The sequence below is a fragment of the Zeus faber genome (assembly GCF_960531495.2).
Source record: "Zeus faber genome assembly, chromosome: 2".
NCBI lineage: Eukaryota > Metazoa > Chordata > Actinopteri > Zeiformes > Zeidae > Zeus > Zeus faber.
Genome location: NC_137189.1, coordinates 39,608,757 through 39,630,436, shown reverse-complemented (window position 1 = coordinate 39,630,436; position 21,680 = coordinate 39,608,757). Strand labels below are relative to the sequence as shown.

The window sequence follows — 21,680 nt, the reverse complement described above, 5'->3', positions numbered from 1 at the left end:
CACTTTCTGTTTCCCTGGCAACCGGCATGCATCACAGTTGATGACATCTCCTCATCGCCCACTTACTTGGCAATGGGAAAAAAAAAAGAGGAAAATTCTTCCTGCCAGCTCTCCCTCTGCAAACTACACCAATGCCTTTTCCCCTTCGAGACGGACGGACAGACGGACAGACAGGCGGACAGGCGGACAGACAGACAGACAGACAGACAGACGGACAGACAGCCAGACAGACGAACAGAGGGACTGACCTACGGGGCCGCTTTAGCACAAGGTACAAAGAGGAAGTGGCTGTTTGTCAGACACCTCACAACGCTGGCATTGCTTTTACGGGCACTAACAAACAGGCAGACGTTGGTAGTAAACGTCAACAGATTTTAGGGGTAAAAGATGTCAGTTCCTTGTTTCTAGGAGAGAGTGGGATCTAGCCACCACAGAGGATGGCGGTGTGATACGGGTGAGCGCGGCTTTTTGGGGGGGAGTTTGAGATGGATAATTTGACGACCGAAACGTTCGCGTTAATTTACCAAAAACTTTGTCTCAAAAATTGAGGGTTTGCTGAGGCACCTGCCGAAAATTATGGTTATGTTTAGAAATGAATCAATAAAAGAGCCATCGGTTTGGGGGACTTGGGGCATATAGGGGAGGATTGGACCACACACGTGGATCCTTTTGTGTCTCATGAAAAGCCTTCTATTTCAAGTGCTAATTCTGTCGCCTTAATTAACACGGAGGGTTGGCTCGGACGGGCTACGTGGCGAGAAAGCCGGCTGTCACCTTGTTACCAGTGTAATGGGTTCAAACAGGGACACCTCTCATGCCGGGCCACGGAGGAGGTAAGGTGGGTAAGTAGAATTAAAAAACGAAAAAATTCAAAACCACGCTATAGCTATAGCCGCCACCGCCTTCTCAAAATGTGTGTGGGGGGCATCATCCACCCGCATCCGACCCCAATTTAACCCCTCATATAAAGACACAAAATGAGGACACAAAACACATCGTCAAGTCGTCCGCCGTCACCCTTTTCAAGCTACGACTACCTTGGAGAGCCAGAGGAAGCCACGGAAGCCAGTCTGCCCAATCTGTCAGGGAACTGGATGTCAACGCATGCGAGCAAAAAGGCAAAGACACCACAGTGTCAACCCAATTAGGCAGCTCGGGCACACACTGACTCCATTCTGTGGCCCAGAAAGAGGTCAGGGAACAGATAAATCACAGCCATTTTTCCCCCTGAGCCGACGAGCCTGCCAAACACAGAGTGGCGACATTTGGACCCATCGACGGATTTGAAGGAGAATGACAGCGAGGGAACGTCCTTTATGTTGGAGTCGCTTTTGCCAATGTGTGTCCACACAAAAAAGTGCTTCCTATAAAGAATATTAAATTAGGTTTAAAAATCGTTAAAAAAGGGGAGCCCTTTACTTCCCGCCCGCCCGGACTGGGGTCATGTCCACTGAAGATGTCGCAACCATGGCCAATCGCGGGAGGGGGTGCAGACCCTCTCAAGTGTCAAACACCATTATTCCAATATGCAACATCAGAAAACCAATAACGGGCTGTTTTTTTTCACTGTTTTGATTTTGTTCTGAAGTTGAAAATAGAACATGAGAAAATGGGATATTTGTCGCGGGGAGCGTAGCGCCTCCCCCAGCTCCGCGCGCTCCTGGGGAGCGGGGCTCTGTTCCGGCTCCTTATGCGCCCCGCTCAGGGCCCAGCTCCCTGGGCTCACGGGGAGCCGCGGAGCTGGGGGAGCCACCACGCTCAGAACGGAACGGAGATGTAATTAAGGAGACTGAGCTGTTATGTCAATTCTGGCATCCAGGGAAGATGCATTTGTGGGACTAAGGTGCCATAGATGGATAACAAACTCGTGTAGGCTGTAGTAACTTGCGATCGAGCAGGAGAACTCTACTCCTACTCTGCATAGTGTTAGGCGAGGGGCCACGCCAGGTAGGAGCGCGTTACGTTCCGCGTCCCTGACTAAGGCCTGCCCAAAAACTCAGGACCACAAGGCCAACGGTCTAACTCCACAATTCCGTACTACATTGTTCATTGTTATTTTCACATGTTTTCAGCAATTGATTTCCCATGTATAATGAGTTTAGAAACAAATCAATAAATTCACTTTACAGGGACTTTAAGCAGCGTAATCAAATGTGGGTGTAATCAAATCTTCCATTTGGTAACGAACGATGGTTATTTTCCTTTTTATTCAAATTAGTGAAAGCAGAAGAGTCGGCATAAGAGATGTTTTCACTTGTTTCTGAAGTGATTCCATTTGCATGGAAATTTAGGCCATCTTGGATTGGCACACAATGCAGGCGAGGGCTTTTTCTAAGAAGAAAAATTGAAATTCTCCTAATTTGAACTGCTGGTGGTAAAAACAAAAACTACAGTGTTCTGTCCAAATATTAGATTGTGCTCTATTCATTCGTCATGAACAGCATCTGAAAAAAATCTTTTACAACCGTTAATGACTTGAAGTATATATTATTTGTTCTTCAACACAGGCCTTCATAAAATGTTGCAATCATTCATAACGTCACAATATGGTGAAACAGTCTTCCTGGGTTATACAGAAAAAGCAAAAAATAAAAAATAAATTGGTTTTATTGACTATTTTGCACTTCTGAAATTCGGCTCAGAAGTGCAACTAGAGACTAGAAACAGGAAGTTTTGTTATGGTTTAAACGTTGAAAAACTGCAAACATGTCCTTTGACATGTGGCGGGACGTGGGGGAGAGAGTTAATATTAGTATAGTATTTGCTTTGGTCCCTCATATTAATAGATTAAACAAATCCCGATGACCCTCCCAGGGTCACTGCATGCACTCAGCCCCTGATCTCGTGTCGATCGGCACTGGAGTTGGAAATCCAAACATCCGATTCCTGCGGCGATCGAAGCGGGCCACCGAGGACCCACCGCGTGCGGTTGCATCAACGCTGTGATTACTTATTCAGGGCACTAATTTGTTGATTTAATCCTATTACTCTGCCTCTGTTTGTTTTTGGTTTGTTTTCCAGATTCCTTTCTTTTATCCCACAGTCTGTTACGCTGGCCCACTCGGAGGTAGTTTGAGAGGCAGCGGAAGCCCGCTGGGCTGTTTGCACTGAACTGTTAGCAGGTTTTCACGCAAACACGGACCAGTTGGTAGGATAAGGCGTCCCGTATTGCCCGGCCCTGAGTGAGGTGAATCTGTCTGTTATCTTGTGAGTGTTTTTGCGTACAAATCCTGGCAGCGTCCAAATTTCCGATCGAAGGAAACTCAACTTTGTGTGCTGAATTTAAAGTGACGGTGCAGATCGCGGTTAAGTAAAAATGATTCATCGATCTGAGTCGGGAGTCGGGGCGTGGGATTTGCTTTGGCAAGCTCTGCGAGTGCTATATATGCAAACTACATTATACATTTTCTGCATAATTTGTGTAAGCGTGTGTTGTGTCTTATGTGACTGCGTGCAGCTTGTCAGTGTGTGAGACTCTGCAAGAGTTGACAGCACAAAAAAAAAAGGTTTGACGGGTATATCCAAATAAAGTACCAGAATAGCCAAATATACAAAGAAAATAGACTAATAAAAAGAAAAAACAAAACATGGAAAAATATACAGAACATTCGTTAATCGTTAAAATACAAAATCATGCATCGTTCTAAATGTCAGGGGAATTGTGAACAATGTAACGAATGGTTAAATGAACAAGCCAGGTTTTCCCACCAGTTGGCTTGAGACAAATAACTCTCAACTCAAATTGTTCCAATGTCGACAAATGGCTCTTACTGTATGTGGTTAATCTGTTATTAGAATCTCTTTATTGGGCCAAGTAAAATTTCATGTACGAGACTCAGATTTAGATAACAAGATACAAGATTGAGATATGCGACGGATTGATATCCTTCATGCACGTCGAACGAGAAGCGTGAATCCAAACTCAAGGTTTCAGGTCTCTTCAGTAGCGGCCATTGACTCTCTTGTTGCCACGGATTCCGGCACGTCCAACGCTGTGCCGAGAAGCCGTTGTGCCGAAAGGAGGCCATTCAAAGCACTCACTCAATAGTAGATGTGGACATTGCACGCACGCCGTATGGGATCCGCGGCTTGGATCGCAGATTCCACCGGTTTAAATCGCTCACGGACGGCACAAACAACTCGCGCCAAACGGCTCCTTCTGAGGCTAATCTTTGATTTGCATGTTAAAGGGAAAGGAAAGACGCATAGAGAAACCATAATCCTCCGGCACCGTTGCGTTCTTTTTCCCCGAGAGCCGGGCACTCGGGAGCCACAAAAGAGGGTGAGGATGACAAGGGAGCCTCACAGGGCCGTTGCGAGCGGCAACAGAAGCCCCCTTTTCTCGGTCCATATCACCACCACGCTCTTTAAAATCGCCAAGGGTGGCACGCACGTTTAACATTACCATCGGGCCATATTTGAATTTCAATGCTCGGAAAATGAAAAGGTTTTTTTAATCCACTCTTGCTTGTTTTGAGATTTGGGGGAGGTTCGGCACCCCAGCAGAAGCCGGGTCAGATTAGTTATGGAAAAGAATCCTGGCCCGACTGTAAAAATTCGGCTCTTCCTGCGGTGAGTCGACGGTTTGTGGGTGATTGGGACGACCTAATGAACGCCTATAAATAATCACTATATCAGCACTCTAATAAATTGTCTTGGCGGGAGAGGGGAAATAAATGGAAGGTCAGCACCCCCGTCAAGCGGACGTAAATCATCCGCCGAAGCCGCCCGTACCCGCCCCCCCCCCCGCAAGTTTTTCCTCCCTGCTGCGACACTGATTTGTGGAGGGAGACGATGCCCGTCTCCACCTGCCTCATTAGGCGCCACGTGACGACGGAGCGACGTCCTCCGTCACCGCGCTGTAAAAACCAACACGGACGTCAAGCCTCCAAGCCTCATTACGCACGCTCCGACTTTTACATTTGTACATCAATTATTACAGAGCTGCATTTAAATACCGTTATTAAGTTAGTAAGCTGTACATACAGCTGCTTTCCTGTGACACCGGGGCTCACAAATACAAACACACATACACACACTAAAACTTGTGTTGGTTAATAACTAAAAAACAAATGGTTAAAGTAGCAGTGTGTAGAATTTAGTGGCGTCTAGCGTGGAGGTGGCAGATCTCAACCAACTGAATCCACATGGCGGTGCAATATGGCGGCCTCTGTAGAAGAGACGGTGGCCGCGAAACTCCCGAAAAATGCGGAGGCCCTCTCTAGAGCCAGGGTGACGTTTGTCCGTTCTGGGCTGCGGTAGAAGAATCATGGCTCCACTCCATGAAGCCTACCCGCTCTCTATGTAGAAAAAAAACGGCTCATTCTAAGGTAACGCAAACACAGCAGTTCTTATGTTCATGGGATTATCCTCTAATTAAAACATGCTGCGGCGGACCGAGGGCCGTGGTCAAGCCGCGGCTGCAGACGGCGGCATGGCTCCCTTTCCTGCGGCCGCCAAGCTGCCTCGAGTCGGACCAATCAGCACCCGCGTGGCGCTGATTGGTCCGGCTCGGGGGCAGGGAGCTTTCTCAATGTTGGTCCGTCTCGCGGAGGGGGATCGGCACACGACCAGGAGCCGGTTCAGAGCACCATTCCTCCTGCGCCCAAAATCATTATTACTTATTATTTATACTTGTGGCCAGCGAGCCTTTTTTGGTTCAACGTTTTAATAAAAACTCTCCCCGTATTGGCGAACCACGGCCAGAAAGACTAACCCTAACCCTAACCCTAACCCCTGCATGTGGGCCGAGACTCCCACACATACTTATTATATTGGATATTTTATTCCATTTCTGGCAAGTCCGTTCTGAAAATTCTACACACTGCACCTTCAAGTAATAATGTTGATCCATTTTCATCCACGTCCATGTTATTGTACACATATTAATTCACCCAGTAAATAAATATCCCATGTATATTTATACCCACAGCCAATGCTCGCAACCATACTGCTACTTAGCTCCTGCGTTACCATTATTTTCAATGGATTCTGGGCCTCTAGACTTTTTAGGTTTTTTTTTTTTAATATATATATATATATATTTATAAACTGTATATATAAACTGTATATATATATATAAACTGTATATATATATATATAAATGGTCTAATATAAATATATATATATATATATATATATATATATATATATTAACGGAGGAATGGCCAGGCATTTCACCTTTGATCATTTAGTCTCCATTTTGATTGAAGCAATCAAGACTGAGTTATGGGTTGTATGCATCAGAACTATGAATGTCAGTGGATTAACCCGCTCAAGCCGCTCAAGGTGAACTGCCTAATATGTTTCTTCCTCTTATTTCACTCACTCCTCTTTTTTTAGGAAGCGGATCGTGAACACGTTCACGTGTCTCTCGTCAACCATGCCTAGCGCATTAACAGAACCTAATCTTTTCAAGACGACCGGTGGGAGATAAAACATCGGTTCACCGCCGGTCGAGGACTGTTCCCTCTAATTCTCCATCAGGGAGCGCGTCATATAAAGAATGGGAGACGGATGGAGGACACCCCCCGTAAAATGACAAATGATACAATTCCCTTCTTCCATTGACACTTCTTCAGCCGCCAACCCCTACGCTCATGAAGCCGCAGACGCATACTCTGTACGAACGACTCATTCCGACATCTTCACGACTGGCTGGCGGGGGTGGGGCTTATCCCTGGGAGGAGGCCCTGGAAATGACAGAGGGACTTAATTAATTATGCAGAATTTATTGATCACCGCACTGTTGGGAAACCAACTGCCATCTTTAGCATTTTTTGGGGGACCCGGGAGATTTGTCGATAGGTGTCAGTAGGTAAATATTTCAACCGCCTGTCAATAAACCTGACAGGGAACTATGCGACGGAACGGCATAGCTAAATCACGGCAAATGAAAGCGCTCGTGGGACCGCTTGTCACTGCCGAGTTAAGAGCCGTGAATATAACAATTTTGAGATACTATATATTGGGGTTTTGGAAGGAGCTGGCGAATCTACAGGGTCTTAATCAAACCCTGAATAATTGGCATCGTAGGGATGGGGCTGTGAGACGACGAGGCTTCCTACCGGGGGAAATTCCAGGATATTCCCAAACAAACGCCACCTTCTGAGAAATGAGCAAAGCCAGCGAGCAAGCAAGGAAACACGCATCAGAGCCTTAAATAATAAAGTCAACCTGGTTTGCATCCAAGGCTCCTGGTGTGCCCCCCCCCCCATCCCCATGACCAACAAAGACGTACTTCCCAGCGAACAAGCTTACATCCTCGTTCTCTGTCTTGTGAAAAAAAAAAAAAAAAAGACCCAAAAGCCTTGGCAGTGTTCCCTCAAGACCACTAAGGATTCGCTGATTGTGCTTCGACCAATCCCATTTTTTGACAAACAACACAGAAAGAAAGAAAAAGAGAGAGAGAGAGAGAGAGAGAGAGAGAGAGGGAGCCAGGGTGTGCGAGGGAAAGAGGGAGGCAGTGAAGGAATTAAAAGTAAGGATGCATGCAGAACAAGGCAGCAGTGTTTCATTTTGTCGCTATTTTGTAGTTGCTGTTGTTCAATGAGCAAAAAGGGAGGGCGGGGGGGGGGGGGGGGGGGGGTTGCGAACTGGGATGAAGGCAGCTGGAGAGGATGTGGTGAAAACTTTTCCTATAGACGCCCGCCAAATGAGGCCACACGCTGAGCGTCGGGCTGACGCGAGAGAACCTGACAGCCCTTGTCAGGCTCAACGCTCGTTGCATCGAGACTTCCTGGATTCCAACAGCAAAGCAAACAAACAAAAGAAGAAAACACCTTTTCAAACTTCTGGGGAGCTTTTGATTGCTTTATACTGTGTGTTCAGCCAATTAAACAACTCAGCGGCTCTCAAATGGAGGGCGAACGGCTGCTGGATGCTGCTTCAGAAAGCCGACTGAATGGAGAAGTTTCTCGTTTTTTCCATTGACTTCCATTCACTAGAAGCACAACGTCAATCACTGTCTGCCACCGCTCAGACTTGAGAGGGTCTCAGAGAGAGGTACATTTGAGGGTGTAGTCCCCTTGATTGACCAGTCTCTCGTTCTTATTCGAGCGCCATCGGCGATGCCAAGATGGCACCAAGGGTAAAGCCAAGCTTGAGGTTCACAAACTTCTCTTCAGACTCGGTTATGACCGTATGTCCCTTTTTTTTCCCCATATTCTACGAGAGCCAGGCCAGAGGCTCAGCCGATGTGAAGTTGTTCATTGCAATCTCACGCACACTGTGATACAGTGCATCCATTTCAGTTGCATTTTTTTCCTTCTATAAGTAAGTGGGTCAAAGTGTCCACAGCCAATATTGAATATTCATCTGTGGTGCACAATGGGGCGTGTGTGTATGTGTGAATTATCTGTAAAATATCACCAAATTGCTCAATTATTTTTCAATTGACCACCGCACCTCACACAGCCTTGAATAGGAAGAGTGCTTTTCCCAAAGTGCGGCAAATTGTTGTTATGGCAACAAAATAGCACAGTTGCGAGATTCAAGGACACCGATCTGTGAATAAAAAAAACAATTCTCCCCCATCAAATGGTTTAAGCATTTGTTTAAGCAGCTGAGCATGTTGTCCATTCATGGCTAAAGAATTCCTTTTAACAAGCAATGTATGGCCCTCTCAATTTGTAAAAAATAAAAAAATTGAATATCATATTTGATAATTTTTATACGGTAGCTGAGGCGTTAAAAGAAACAGCCATTCAATGTATTTGCGTGATGCATACGCTCCTCTCTATGCTGTCTGCATCGTTGTGTCGTTGGTGGTGGGGTCTGTACATAAATGACTGTCGATAAATCTTTCTTAATTCACGATTTTAAATATTCACCCGTTCAAATGAATACTCCAGCAGTAAGAGAGTAAGATAAGCCAGAAAGCAAGAATAACCAAGTCACACGGCCATCTGGAGCAAACAAAGTCCTGCAATCAATAGAAAACCAATGTACTTTCAAACTCAAGGCGGTGTAAAGCGAATGAAACGTCTGAGAGGCTGCATTGACTGAGACAACTGCTAATAAAATTACCAGTCTGCTTGATTTCCAACGTCAACAGCAACAACCCAATATTTCAATTTCACCACAAGACGGGAGCCTGTCCCAGCACTTGGCAAGCTGGACCGGAGGGATTTGATCTGCCGGGTTTTTTTGGGACAGTCTGTTTCCACTCAAACGGATGCACTGCCGTGTAGTTTGGAGGTAATTACAGTTTAGGTTTGGTAAGAGGCTCTGGATCACTTGAGGACAGATGGATGCCATTTCTTATTACTTACTTTGATTTAGATAAAAGCTTCAAGCATACAAAATTAAGGAACTTTGACAAAAAAATATGTTTTACCATAGTGAGAGCAGGATACAATTGTAAACAATTTCATGGCATACCATTAGAATTTTAAAAATCCCCAAAATAAAGACATAAAAAATGTAAGAAGGAGGAAAATGGTCAGTGGGTATAATGTAAAATGCTAAAAGTCAATTTGACAATTTGACTTAATTGTCTTTTTAAACCACTGGATCTATTGAAACATCTATAAGAGTATAAGAGAGTCGGTTAGAGGGTGAAAAGAATGATATGAAGTGAAAAGTAAAGACAGACTGACAAAGAGAGGCCAAGAAACTCATCAGACCAGAACCCTAAAGAAAATTCAGGTTCAATAGCGACAAGCATACAACAGAACTCCAGCTATAGGACTGTAGGATAAAGAGAAAGTCAGGCTAAAGCGAGGCAGTGGAGAAACAGAAAGAGCATGGGGCAGGGGGGACCCAAATGGGATAATCACAAAGCGCTTGCCCCGGGTTTTAAATTGTGTGATAATTTTAGATACTGTCTTATCACCCAGAGGCGATTTGCACAGAACCTGTGAAACTACCGCTTAATTTCAGCTCTGTGAGAGCCACAGCGGTACGGTGGGATGAGAATCATTTCCAGGACCATTGGCATTCATGTTCAAATCGTCCTCACCTTATTACCATGTTACTTATTTATTTTTCATTTTCATAATTTTTTCTTTTTCCTCCAAGGCCATATTACTTTTAACCAGGGAGCCAGATTCCCTTAAATCAAGCAGCGACTGTCCTTCTCTGTGCTCAAATCCTCTTTCGGACTAAAGCTCATTATCACCCGCACATATAATCTCTCAAATTGGTACCAAACACTCTACTGTAACTTTTTAAGTGGGCAGTGTAATTTGCTAGGAGAGCCTGAAATTAACCTATTATCTTTCACAGAGAGATATTAAACCACAGATAATAAGACGTATACCATTTAATATCCAGTGCCCCTAGACAGTTAAGGGCCTGCAGACAATGAGCTGATTAAGAAAAAGTTACATGTTTAGTGGTCACAGCCTCGAGAAACTAGGTGTCCCTTTATGAACTCCAGTTCTGTTTATTTGGGTTAATTTCGCTCAATTCACAGTGAAGTGAACATTTTTTTTTTTTTTTTTCATAAAAAGGCGCACTAGTATTGAGTTGAATGTGGAACAGCATGGTCTAATCTGGTGCAATTGTCAAAATCACACCTGATTAAGTGTTAATCTGGTTCAATAATGCGTCACCCTGCAGCAATTTAGCAAAATGGTCAATTTGGTTTCCAAAACCTCGATATATTTTGAGGTTCAGCATCCACTAATTTTTTTAATTTATTTATCACCTTATACCGTCTTAATTCTTCTGAAGTAATAAACTATTGATGTCTCGTCACAGCAGATCAAACCAAAGAGCCCATTGTGTTCCATGTCCCAGTGAACACCAGCGAGGCAATATGAAAAAAGCAATAAAGCGCTCAACTTAGAACACTTTAACACCTAGGTGGGTATTTATTGTTCGTGACCGAAAGTTTAATGAGGACGAGAGCTGAAGCCAAATATATTAAAGGGAACGACAGGTTGATTGAAAAATAATAATAATAATTACATTTAAAGGCGTGAAAGATCCATCAGACAGCTGTCTCGGGAACACATCTAGGGTTGAGCTTAACGGCCTCCGGTACGAGAGCTCATACACCACAGAGTTCCACCGATGCAGCACCTATCCTCACAGGGCCCTTAGCTTCGACCCTGTGGACCTTTTCTGAGGTGATTTTCTCCATTGCCCGCCATGCCGTAACATTATTACAGGTCAGGAGACGGACCGCCGAGAGACTCTCCTCCTCATAAATCTCCTGATTAATCGCCATCTCGCTCAAATACTTGAGCTCCGGCATCTGTCTCCGGCCCCAAACACATATCCATAGCAACCACGGCTGTTAGAGGCCTCTCCCTGCGTCGCCATGTGCTGAGCGACCGGCAGAAAGAGGAAGCGATCGTTGAAGCAGAGAACCATTTCATTTCCAATATCATGCCCGCAATCGGTCTCACAAGCTGTGAACAAGAGCCATCATGGAGGCAATCATTCAACATTTCGAGCAGGTATACAGTGTTGATGAGGGGAAAATTAACTCAGTATATGCGTGCGTGCGAGAGAGCGAAAGTGAGAGAGAGAAGGAGCGAGAGAGCGAGAGAGAGAGAGAGAGAGAGAGAGAGAGAGAGAGAGAGAGAGAGACAGAGGATGAGGGGGGGGGGGGAATCAACAGCACTTTGTTTAGTCAAATGTAGGGTGAGCCGCACTATATCGAGCCAATGAACATTTGGTACAGCAAAGACGCCTTGATGGATCAAGACAGTCTTGGTCCATCGACTAGCCCGGACTTGTACAGTTATCCGTGCATTTTCCAAATCTGGGGTGCACCAAAATGTCGTGGGGGACCAAAGATGTCTTTGGAGGTTCATGATGTCTTGATGGACCAAGAGAGTCTTGGGGGACGTGTTCCGCTGAGTTTCCCTGACTTGCACAAATCTCTGTGCAGTTATTGACGCCTTTTCCAAATTAGGGTTCGACCCCTATGTCTTGTGGCGCTTATGTTATATAACATAAGATGTCTTGGTTAACCAAAGACATATTGGTGGACCCAAAATGTCTCGATGGACCAAGAGAATCTTGGTAGACGAAAAGAGTCGTGGTTGACCAAGAGTCTTGGTGGACCTGGTCCATCCACTAGCCCCGCCTTGCGCAATTCTCTGTGTAGTCATCCATGCATTTTCCAAACCTTTATTATCAGAGAAATGTGCCAAACATTCACCTTTTCTATTTTGGCATTAAAATGCAATCGTGGTGGTTAAGCCAGAACAAAAAAGCCACACCTGTGCTTACAGGTCTACATAGTTATATACAAAGTACATACACTACTTGTCCTTTCTATGTCAAAAGAGATAGAATAGAATTGGTTGCAGCTTCCATACTCAATGCCATAACAAAATAACAGTGGATAAATACAAAATAGAACAATAAATAGGATAAAACAGCAATACATTAACAATAAGTTAATGATTATTACCTTGTTCGTTATTATTATTACTATTATTTTTTTTTTTTATTCGTTATCGTTATTATCATTATTATTATAATGATCATTGTAGCTAGGGACAGCAGACTGTGAAAAGGAGACAAAAAAATGTGGCTTTGGAGATAACATTCATCCTTAAAGGGGATTCAATATCAATGCTCACCGAGAGCTGAGGCATCTGTTGAATTAGCTCTTAGAAAAATGCTCTTACAGACATTGCTTTATTACTTACGGATAAAATAGAAAGGGTATTGACCCCTTTTTTCCCCCGTGTGTCTAAACTAGATGAAGAGAGGACCAGCCCAAGTTTTTTTGCGGACAGCTTGCTGCCATATTTAACGTCCTTTAATATCAATTACAAAGTCAAGTGGCTCAGCGTAATTGAATTTTTGCTGAGTGCTGACGTCCCCTGTTAGGAATCGCTGTCTCGTCCAATTAAGAGGGCTCTTACTATTGGCCAAACCGTGAGTGGCCCCATTAAAGTGGCGGAAGATTGCCTCCCATAACTGACGTATTAATCTTGACATCCCACTGGAGTTGTGGGCCGTGATGTGTGTGAGGACATGTCCTTGTTGCTTCCTGCAAAAGCCAAGTACTTTTTCTTACAAATACAACTCATATATGGACAGAGTATATACACCTCACCTGATATATGGTATATGTATTTTATATATAACTTTTTAATCGTATTAACGGCATTGTTCTCACAAAGCACATACTGTATACACATGTATATACATATACTGTATATACACTGTATATAACTGTTACAAGTTATAAGACCATAGCTTACACCTTATGTGTTAAATTGTAAATGCATTATCCATATACTAATACTGTGTAGTAATGTTGGGTGATATATTGATATAATATTGATATTGTCACATGAGACTAGATATCGTCAGGGATTTTGTTTTTCAGACACAGTTAAATGTTGTCTTTAAGAGTCCAATTAAAGTAAAGGCACGCACATTTCCGAACAGAGACCTAGACGTCATTAACCTTGCTCTTCTAATCAATGAATCTACCTGCTTGGTCATAAAAGCTGCATTACCGGTGACTATATCTCATGAGAGCACCAAAAGCTACCCCCCCCAAATATTGTTCAATGATCAATATTAAGGTAAATGCACCTCAATAAAAAGTGTATTGTCAGAAAGTTTGAGGCAAGGGATATGGAAGTCCATGCCAAGTCCAAGATGATTAAAAACAATGTAAGTGGCACCTATATGAAGGTGATGCAGCTACGGGGGACTAACGCATGAAAGTAGGGGCTGGCAGTCGGCCATTTCTTTTAAAGCAACCACAGGGCTTGATGGCAAAGCAGTCTTTAATCTTCCACAAGTCTTTATCAGAGTGAGATAGCCAGAGCCTCCGAGCATACTTAGCAGATAGTGGAAGAACACACAGATCCTTCATCCCATTCGGAGACAGGGGGACACGTGTCGGCGACACTTGTTTTTTTTTACATTTTGCAGAGTCCGGAGGTGTTCATTTCAGCAACTAATGTGTACGTGGTGATACATTGGGGGAGTATGTGGCAAGGCATGGAAAGTGTCATCTGTGCATCATTGCCTGGTTAAGGGACCACAATTATGGAATGAGAGGAGAGAGACAGAGGACCCCTCCTGGGTTAATTACAATAAGTAATATTTGTGAAAAGTTGACCACGAGATAACGGCAGGAGTTTGTGAAGGTTGCCGATCAATGCCAGTCTTTGCCATTGTTACCTCAATGGCCGCTGAGATTTCAAGGGGCTGTCTTCCAATTTTATAATTAAATGGGTTTTAGCACGTTCCTATTTACGTTCCGTTCAACACCCCCACTACCCCTTCCATTCTGCAAGACTCTGCAGAAACGGAGTGGAGCTCCTGCTCCCATACCAAGATTGGAAAATAATGAATCCAAATCTTTTAGGAGAGAGACAATCAATTAATGACTGAATAAATTAAAACAAATTGCGATTTCTTATGTCTGTTAGGTTTATTTAATTGTTTTTGGCTTTGTTGTACATTGCCAAATTAGAATTGTTTTTGGTGATATTCAATAAATATTGTTTGTTCATTTATTGGTGTCTATTTATTAAAGCCTGCAATCTACACCTCACTGATTTCAAAGCAAAAAAGACCAACAGACCAAAAGAAGCTACAGTGTATGATTCAAAGCAGAAGGTTTATGTTCCCTCCAGTCCATCGCAATAGCAAACCAAACCGGGCACTTTAAGGGATTACTCATGTATCTATTGTATTGCGTAACAGTGAGTGGCTAACGAGGCAGTCGATTGTGCACTAAACAATAAAACCCCCACTGGCAAATCGTGACAAACCGCTTTTGGAAAATTCTCAGCGGCCAATTCTATCACTAAGATACTGTACAACCAGTGCAGTCTGTTGACTCTGGGACTTTGCATTTGCTTATAAAAACAAGAACTACAACAAAAAACAGTGGGTGACCACAGTGACAGTAAGCAACAGAACAGGACGGTAAAAGGTCACATAAATGTTGCTCTGGTCATTTGAACGTTGGCAAGAGTGAGCTTTGAGCTCCCGAAATCACCGGAAGTCAGTTTTTCTGTAAGTATGCTTCTGACGGACCCATAGATTTAATTAAAAATTATCTTTATTTCTTTTGCATTGTTTGAGTTTCGGCGTCTGGGCTCTCATCTGTGTGGATGCAGGGGAGGTGGCGGGAGCGCAGCAAAGCAGGCAGTCAAAAGCAGGTGGAGCAGGAGGAAAAGGCTGCTTAAATAGGCCGGCCAATGAGGGCGTGGAAGCAGCTGGCGCCGTCAAGTTGTCTGACGGAACTAACTCCACAAGCTACGAATCATTATGTAGAGGGAAAAGAAATACGGATTATTGGAGATTAAGTTCGCCAACGACGCCTCTCCATGTGCTCTAATTTCAATCTCAGAATATTTTACAAGTATATTTATGTTGATGAAGAAGGTTCTTACTTATACTCCCCAACTCTGGTTCTTCTAGTTATTCAAACATGGATTTAAACGGTTCTCCTCCAAACATTTAGGCTGCAGCCTGAGGTCGGAGCAATAGGTTATTTTATTTTATCTTTATAGTTGTACATTTTTGCTGACCACAACCTTTCAAACGACAAAATGGCATTGATTTGTAGGCGACTGGGGATATGAGCTCTGCCTCATAATAACAGCATTAACGTCTCTTAACTTCGATGTGCGGCATTAAGCGAAAATAAACAAAATTGCCGCAGTCACCAAAAGCATTCGGCTGGTATCAGCATCCTGGAAAAAGAATTCCGCATCTGAGGCCAGACGGACATGTTCTCATTCATTCACCGTTTAGCTTGGGCGATCGTGCAAAATTCCAATCGTTACGGAGGACTAATTTTTTGGTAAACAAAAAAAAAAAAAAACGATTTTCAGAATTTTTCTTAATTTGATTCAGTTGGTGTAATGCACGGCGAGCAAGGGAGAACTTCTGGTGATCGATGAAACATAGTTAAATATTTTTACTTTTACCTCAGTGACTCTGTGGTGTGGAGATGGTCTGGTTTGAGCAGCCACACCTGCCTTGGATCTAGATAATAGGGGACCCAGTGGCTGTATAACTGTTGTACGTTGGTTGGTCTAACGAGCAACAGGTAAAATCCCCATCGCCACACACACTCAGGAGATGAGCCCTTGTCATGACACATCTCTATCTGCTCCTCGGCTAATTCCATCTAGCCCACTCTCGACAATAAACTGGTGTGCCTACAACACCGCCTTCAGTGTCTTTCCCCCAGAGTCACTGTTCAGGTGCCAGTGTGGCAGTTTCGCCTCCCACACACCACCCAAGTGGCGTTTTCAGGGACCTCCGGAACAGAGACACAGAAGACGGGGTTATAGACACACCAGTGCAAGAGGATTAATTCCAATTGCAATTACAATTCAGAATTTTCGAAAGTATTGGCCTGTTTTGATGTCTTTACCAATGCAATTTGATTTATTCGGACCTCGTGTTTTCAACCCTAAATTGTACCAACAGCAAAAACACACATCGAAAAATTTCCTTCGGCCCTCCAAATGAATACAAAAAAATGTATTTGAAAAATGAATACGGACAAATAAATCAGTACAGTTGGTTGAATAAACGAGTCCTCATGTACATAAAACAAAACAAAAAACTTTCAATAAAGAATGTGCCACTTAACAACTCTCCCCAAGCCAAGCTCCATCCACACCTCATACCCTGTGGAAATCTCTTCTCTCTCTCTCTCTCTTTCTCTCTCCTTCTGATTTAACCCCCTGGCTGCCATTTTGCTTAACCGGTGCGATTTGTAATAATAAATCCATCAAGGCTTAAAGAGACGAAACAATGGAGCAAGTGCCTAAATTGGACCAGAGACGTTCATTTATCAGAATCCTTTTTGGAATCCTTGCTCCAGGCAATGGCTCGAGAAGCATCTTCCGAGACAGCCCGTGGGGACCACCACTGAAAAAGAAAAAAAGCTGAAAATCCTTTGATGAGCCCGGGGCAATTCCAGCATCTGTGTCTAATATGCATGGACGGCCAGCAGACGGCCAGCAGCCTCTCCAAAATAATATAAATAAATAAGCAAATAAACGCATAAATCATTGAGGTTTTGGAGTCGATCTCCACCTACCCCGCTGACATGTGGCCATTTCCCAAATATCAGGATAAATGGTGAGGTGCCCACTGCAGCAAGCATAGAATTTGCTACTTTGTGCAGCAGTTGTTTTTTTTTTTAGTTTTTTAGGTTTTTTTTTGTTCTACTTGGTGGCAGTATTTAATGGAGTGTGAAAGCTTTTGCAGTGTGCAAACTAAGCTTGCCATTTGCTGGAAACAAAACGCTGGCGATAAGCCAAGAGGCCATTGTCTTTGAATCGGAGAGGGGATTCCAGCAAATACCTTAACTAGAGCGGGGATTCTAGACCCTTTTCTGCATCAAGGACCCTCAATTTTGATAGACGTTAGGCCCGTGAATGAGGATTTGGTCTCTGAGACCCGAATCTGACAAGAGTTTTATTGTTAAATGATGATGATGTAGCCTAGCCTTCTGTCTCTGCCTACACCAGTTTCTGAGATAACACTCTGGAGCCTCTTTAAGGACCCCTGGGAGGTCCCCGGACCCTGCGGTGAGGACCACTGACTTCGGAGCATCGCAAAGATCACCCTAACGCACAACGAGACAAGGTCGGCAAACTGATTTTTCACCGAGACTTACCTGAGCCTCTCTTGGAAACAACTTTCAGGCAACGGACCACAACAGCGTACAGCAGGATCAGGGCAGGAATGGGAGCTCTCATCTTTTTACCTCCTGAAAGGAAACAAAAAGGAGAGTTATCTCAAACTGTGGGGATACATGTGCACACTTGAACATGTCCGAAGCACTCGAGTGGACTGTGCAAAATAATGTGAAGTTTAAAGTTTGTCTTGGGTGAAATCTCCAAGCCCTGAAGGCAAACATCCAAACATGCATTGCACTGCTGCCTCCCAGCAAGAAGGTCCTGGGTTCAATTCCCGCCTGGGGCGCTGTTGGCGCTGTGCTCCGGGTGGGTTATCTCTCAAATAGGAGCCTTTCTGTGTGGAGTTTGCATGTTGTGTCACCTGGGGGCTCACATTTCTCTTAATGTCAGTAAGGACCCCCACCAAAAACATGTCTGACCAGTGATGGGCACGTTGACGAATGCTGCCCACTGCTCCTGGCTGCCCCCCTGGAGGAAGGACAAGCCAGGATGGGTTAAATGCACCATCCAAAGTGTGTGTGCATGTGTTGTAGTAATAATTAAAGATTCTTCTTCTTCACTGCACTCTGTCAGAACTGCAGAGATGTCAGACAGTCCAAATAATGGAAGAATCAACAAGAATACAACTGAGTCGAATTACAAGGATTGAGCCGAAACAAATAGGTTGCAGTGAACCGACTTAAATTATTTTGCGGTAAAGATAAATGAATAAAAATCTTCCTCTGGGAAAAAACTACTCTTGCCTAACGACATCATGCTGAGCTATCCTGAAGGGGAGATCCCCCTTTCGATCTCTTTCAATGTACTATATATATATATATATATATTTTATTTATTTTTTTCAGACTGTTTTTATGCGACTTGTCTGTATAGCAATGTACCAATCTTCACCATGACAAATTCCGCGTAATTGAAAATATTACTTCATGTCTCTTCTGTCTATTCTGATTCTGATATAACGGGTCAACTTCGAGGAGGATTTCAGCAAACAACCAACAGAATTTTTCAATGATACTTGGGTTCCCTAATGCCGCCAAGATGCTCACATCGATTTGCTTTTGGCCGCCATTCAATGCCCCCCTGTGGCAGGCGTAAGGGCAATGTCATTCTTGCCTCAAGGAATTTTCCCGCACGAGCAACCGCCTGTAATTAGCATTTGAACTGGGACAAAGATGCTCCACACAGATTCCACAAAGTTGCATCAGAACTCCCCAGTGGGGAAACCCTGGGAAAAAAAAGTCTGTAATAAGCTCTGAGATACTTTTAATGGCATCCCAAACTGGCGGGCGGCCAAAGATGGCGACATGGCCTTGTTCCTGTCGTCAAAAGGGCCATTGTGGCCGTCCCCTCGATCGCGCTCCCTTCAACAACAAAGCAAAACGTCATAGCACAAAAGTCTTATCTTTTTAATTAGTTTTCCATGTTGGGTGCAAGTCTGCAACATTAGCACAAAAAGCCATGGCCTCCCTTTCATCGGAAAATACAGAGCGAATACGACTGAATCGCCATTTCTGCTCAAAGCCCCCCCGTGGCTCCCAGAGACATTGGCTGGACATCAAAGCCAAGCCCGCCGTTGCCATTGAGAAGGTTAAACGTGTTTCTTGATGATGTATGGTAATTAATTGTGTTGATACTGAGCAGAGCAGCTCATTAAAGTGTCAAAAATATGCTTTGGTGTTGGGAAACTGGAGAGCGAAAAAAGGATTCTGATGGTGGGCCCACGGATCTTTAAGCCTGAGTGTCTATATTCCCATGGAAATGGTGGAAAATAAATAAATCTAAAATAAAAAAACACGGCCGCTAAGTCCGGTGCAAAACAAAAAACAGCGTCTAATTCACAACCCACCTGCAAATGGTGAAATACACCACTAACCGCATTGCAACGCACACAGTGTTTTGGTGCACTGGGGGTTTTTGGGCATATTTAAGTTAGGTGTTATACATTTGGTGAAAAATTGGCCCCTTTATTACCGTCTGTAGAGACCTGGTGGTAACTGCAAGAGACCAAAAAAAAAAGTCAAAATGAAAGGCGTGTGATCGTCTTTAGAGATCTGTTGCAGCTGAAGCGGATTTTAAAGGGGTGTAACGCCCAGACTTTCCAGTGATTCATAAATTATATTTTGACATTATCATTACTATTATTATTATTATTATTATTATTATTATTATTATTATTGTATCACAATATCTTTTTCATCTTTTTAATCAGCCTTTTCAAACAAAAGGTGGCTGTTGGCCAAAATGTTAAATCTAGCCACTGGGGTGCACAAGCCAGTGTATCATCAGTGCCGGTCCCAAACGTCAGGAAGGGCATCCGGCGTAAAAATCATGCCAAATCAAACATGCGGACAACAAATCTGATTTCCATACTGGATCGGTCGAGAATGGTCGTTGGAGCAGATCTCAATGGGCATGTTGGCGAAGGGATCAGAGACATAGGCGACAGGAAGGTGATGGGTAGGTATGGTGTCGAGGAGAGGAATGTGAAAGGACAGATGGTGGTGGATTTTGCCAAAAGGATGGAATTGGCTTTTGTGAATACGTATTTCAAGAAGAGGAGGAACACAGGGTGACATACAAGAGTGGAGGAAGGTGCACACAGGTGAACTACATCTTACGCAGGAGGTGTTATCCAAAATAAATGAGTGACTGCAAAGTGGTGGTAGGAGAGTGTGTTACTAGGCAGCATCGGATAGTGGTCTATAGAATGACTCTGGAGGCCAAGAAGAGGAAGGGAGTGAAAGAAGAGCCAAAGATAAAATGGTGAAAGTTGAAAAAGGAGGCGTGTTGCATGCAATTTAGGGAAGAGGTAAGGCAGGCAATAGGTGGGAATGAATGGTTACCAGATGACTGGGAAACAACTGCAGAAGTGGTGAGGGAGACGGCCAAGAAGGTACTCGGTGTATCATGTGGGAAGAGGAAGGAAGGCAAGGACTCTTGGTGGTGGAATGAGGAAGCACAGGAGAGCATAGAGCAGAAGAGGTTGGCGAAGAAGAAATGGGATAGTCAGAGAGATGAAGAAATTAAACAGGAGTACAAGGTGATGCGGCGCAAGGCGAAGAGAGAAGTGGCAAAGGCAAAGGAAAAGGCGTACGACGAGTTGTATGAGAGGTTGGACAGTAAGGAAGGAGAAAAGGACTTGTACCGATTGGCAAGACATAGGGACCAAGCTGGGAAGGATGGACAGCAGGTTAGGGTGATGAAGGATAATGATGGGAATGTGCTGACTAGTGAGGAGTGTGTTTTGAAGGTGGAAGGAGTACTTTGAGGAGTTGATGAATGAAGAAAATGAGAGGGAGAGAAGAGTTGATGACGTGGGGATAGTGGATCAAGAAGTGCAGCAAATTAGGCAGTTGGCCGAGATGACATACTTGTGGAAGCATGGTAATGTTTAGGTGAGATGGCAGTGGCGTTCCTAGTGAGACTGTTTAATACCATCCTGGAAAGGGAGAGGATGCCAGACGAGCGGAGAACAAGTGTACTGGTACCCATCTTCAAGAATAAGGGAGATGTACAGGCTGTGGTAACTACAGGGGAATAAAGTTGATCAGCCACAGCATGAAGCTATGGGAAAGGGTAGTGGAGGCTAGGTTAAGAGGAGAGGTGGGGATCTGCGAGAAGCAGTATGGTTTCATGCCAGGAAAGAGTACTACAGATGCAATGTTTGCTTTAAGAAAAATGATGGAAAAGTACAGGGAAGGCCAGAGGGAGTTGCACTGCGTCTTTGTGGATTAAGAGAAAGCATATGATAGGGTGCCGAGAGAGGAAGTGTGGTATTGCATGAGGAAGTCGGGGGTGGCAGAGAAGTACGTAAGAGTGGTACAGGATATGTTTGAGGGCGGTCAGACAGTAGTAAGGTGTGCAGTAGGCGTGACAAAGGCATTCAAAGTGGAGGTGGGATTACATCAAAGATCAGCTCTGAGCCCTTTCTTGTTTGCAATGGTGATGGACAGGTTAACAGATGAGATCAGGCAGGAGTCTCTGTGGACTATGATGTTCGCGGATGACATTTAAATATGTAGCGAGAGTAGGGAGCAGGTTGAGGAGAGCCTGGAGAAGTGGAGGCATGCATTA

The 21,680-nt window shown here is 44.1% G+C and overlaps 1 protein-coding gene across 1 annotated transcript in view; it reads right to left on the bottom strand.

Moving 5' to 3' along the window:
* Positions 1-17,666, bottom strand: part of LOC307244801 (interleukin-1 receptor accessory protein-like 1) — a gene marked incomplete at both ends in the record, with an annotated part of 266,700 nt that extends 249,034 nt beyond the window's left edge. Inside the window, one exon of the mRNA XM_080020106.1 lies at positions 17,585-17,666. Coding sequence (XP_079876232.1) covers positions 17,585-17,666 — 82 coding nt within the window. The remainder of the gene's footprint in view (positions 1-17,584) is intronic.
* Between the last annotated feature and the right edge of the window lie 4,014 nt (positions 17,667-21,680).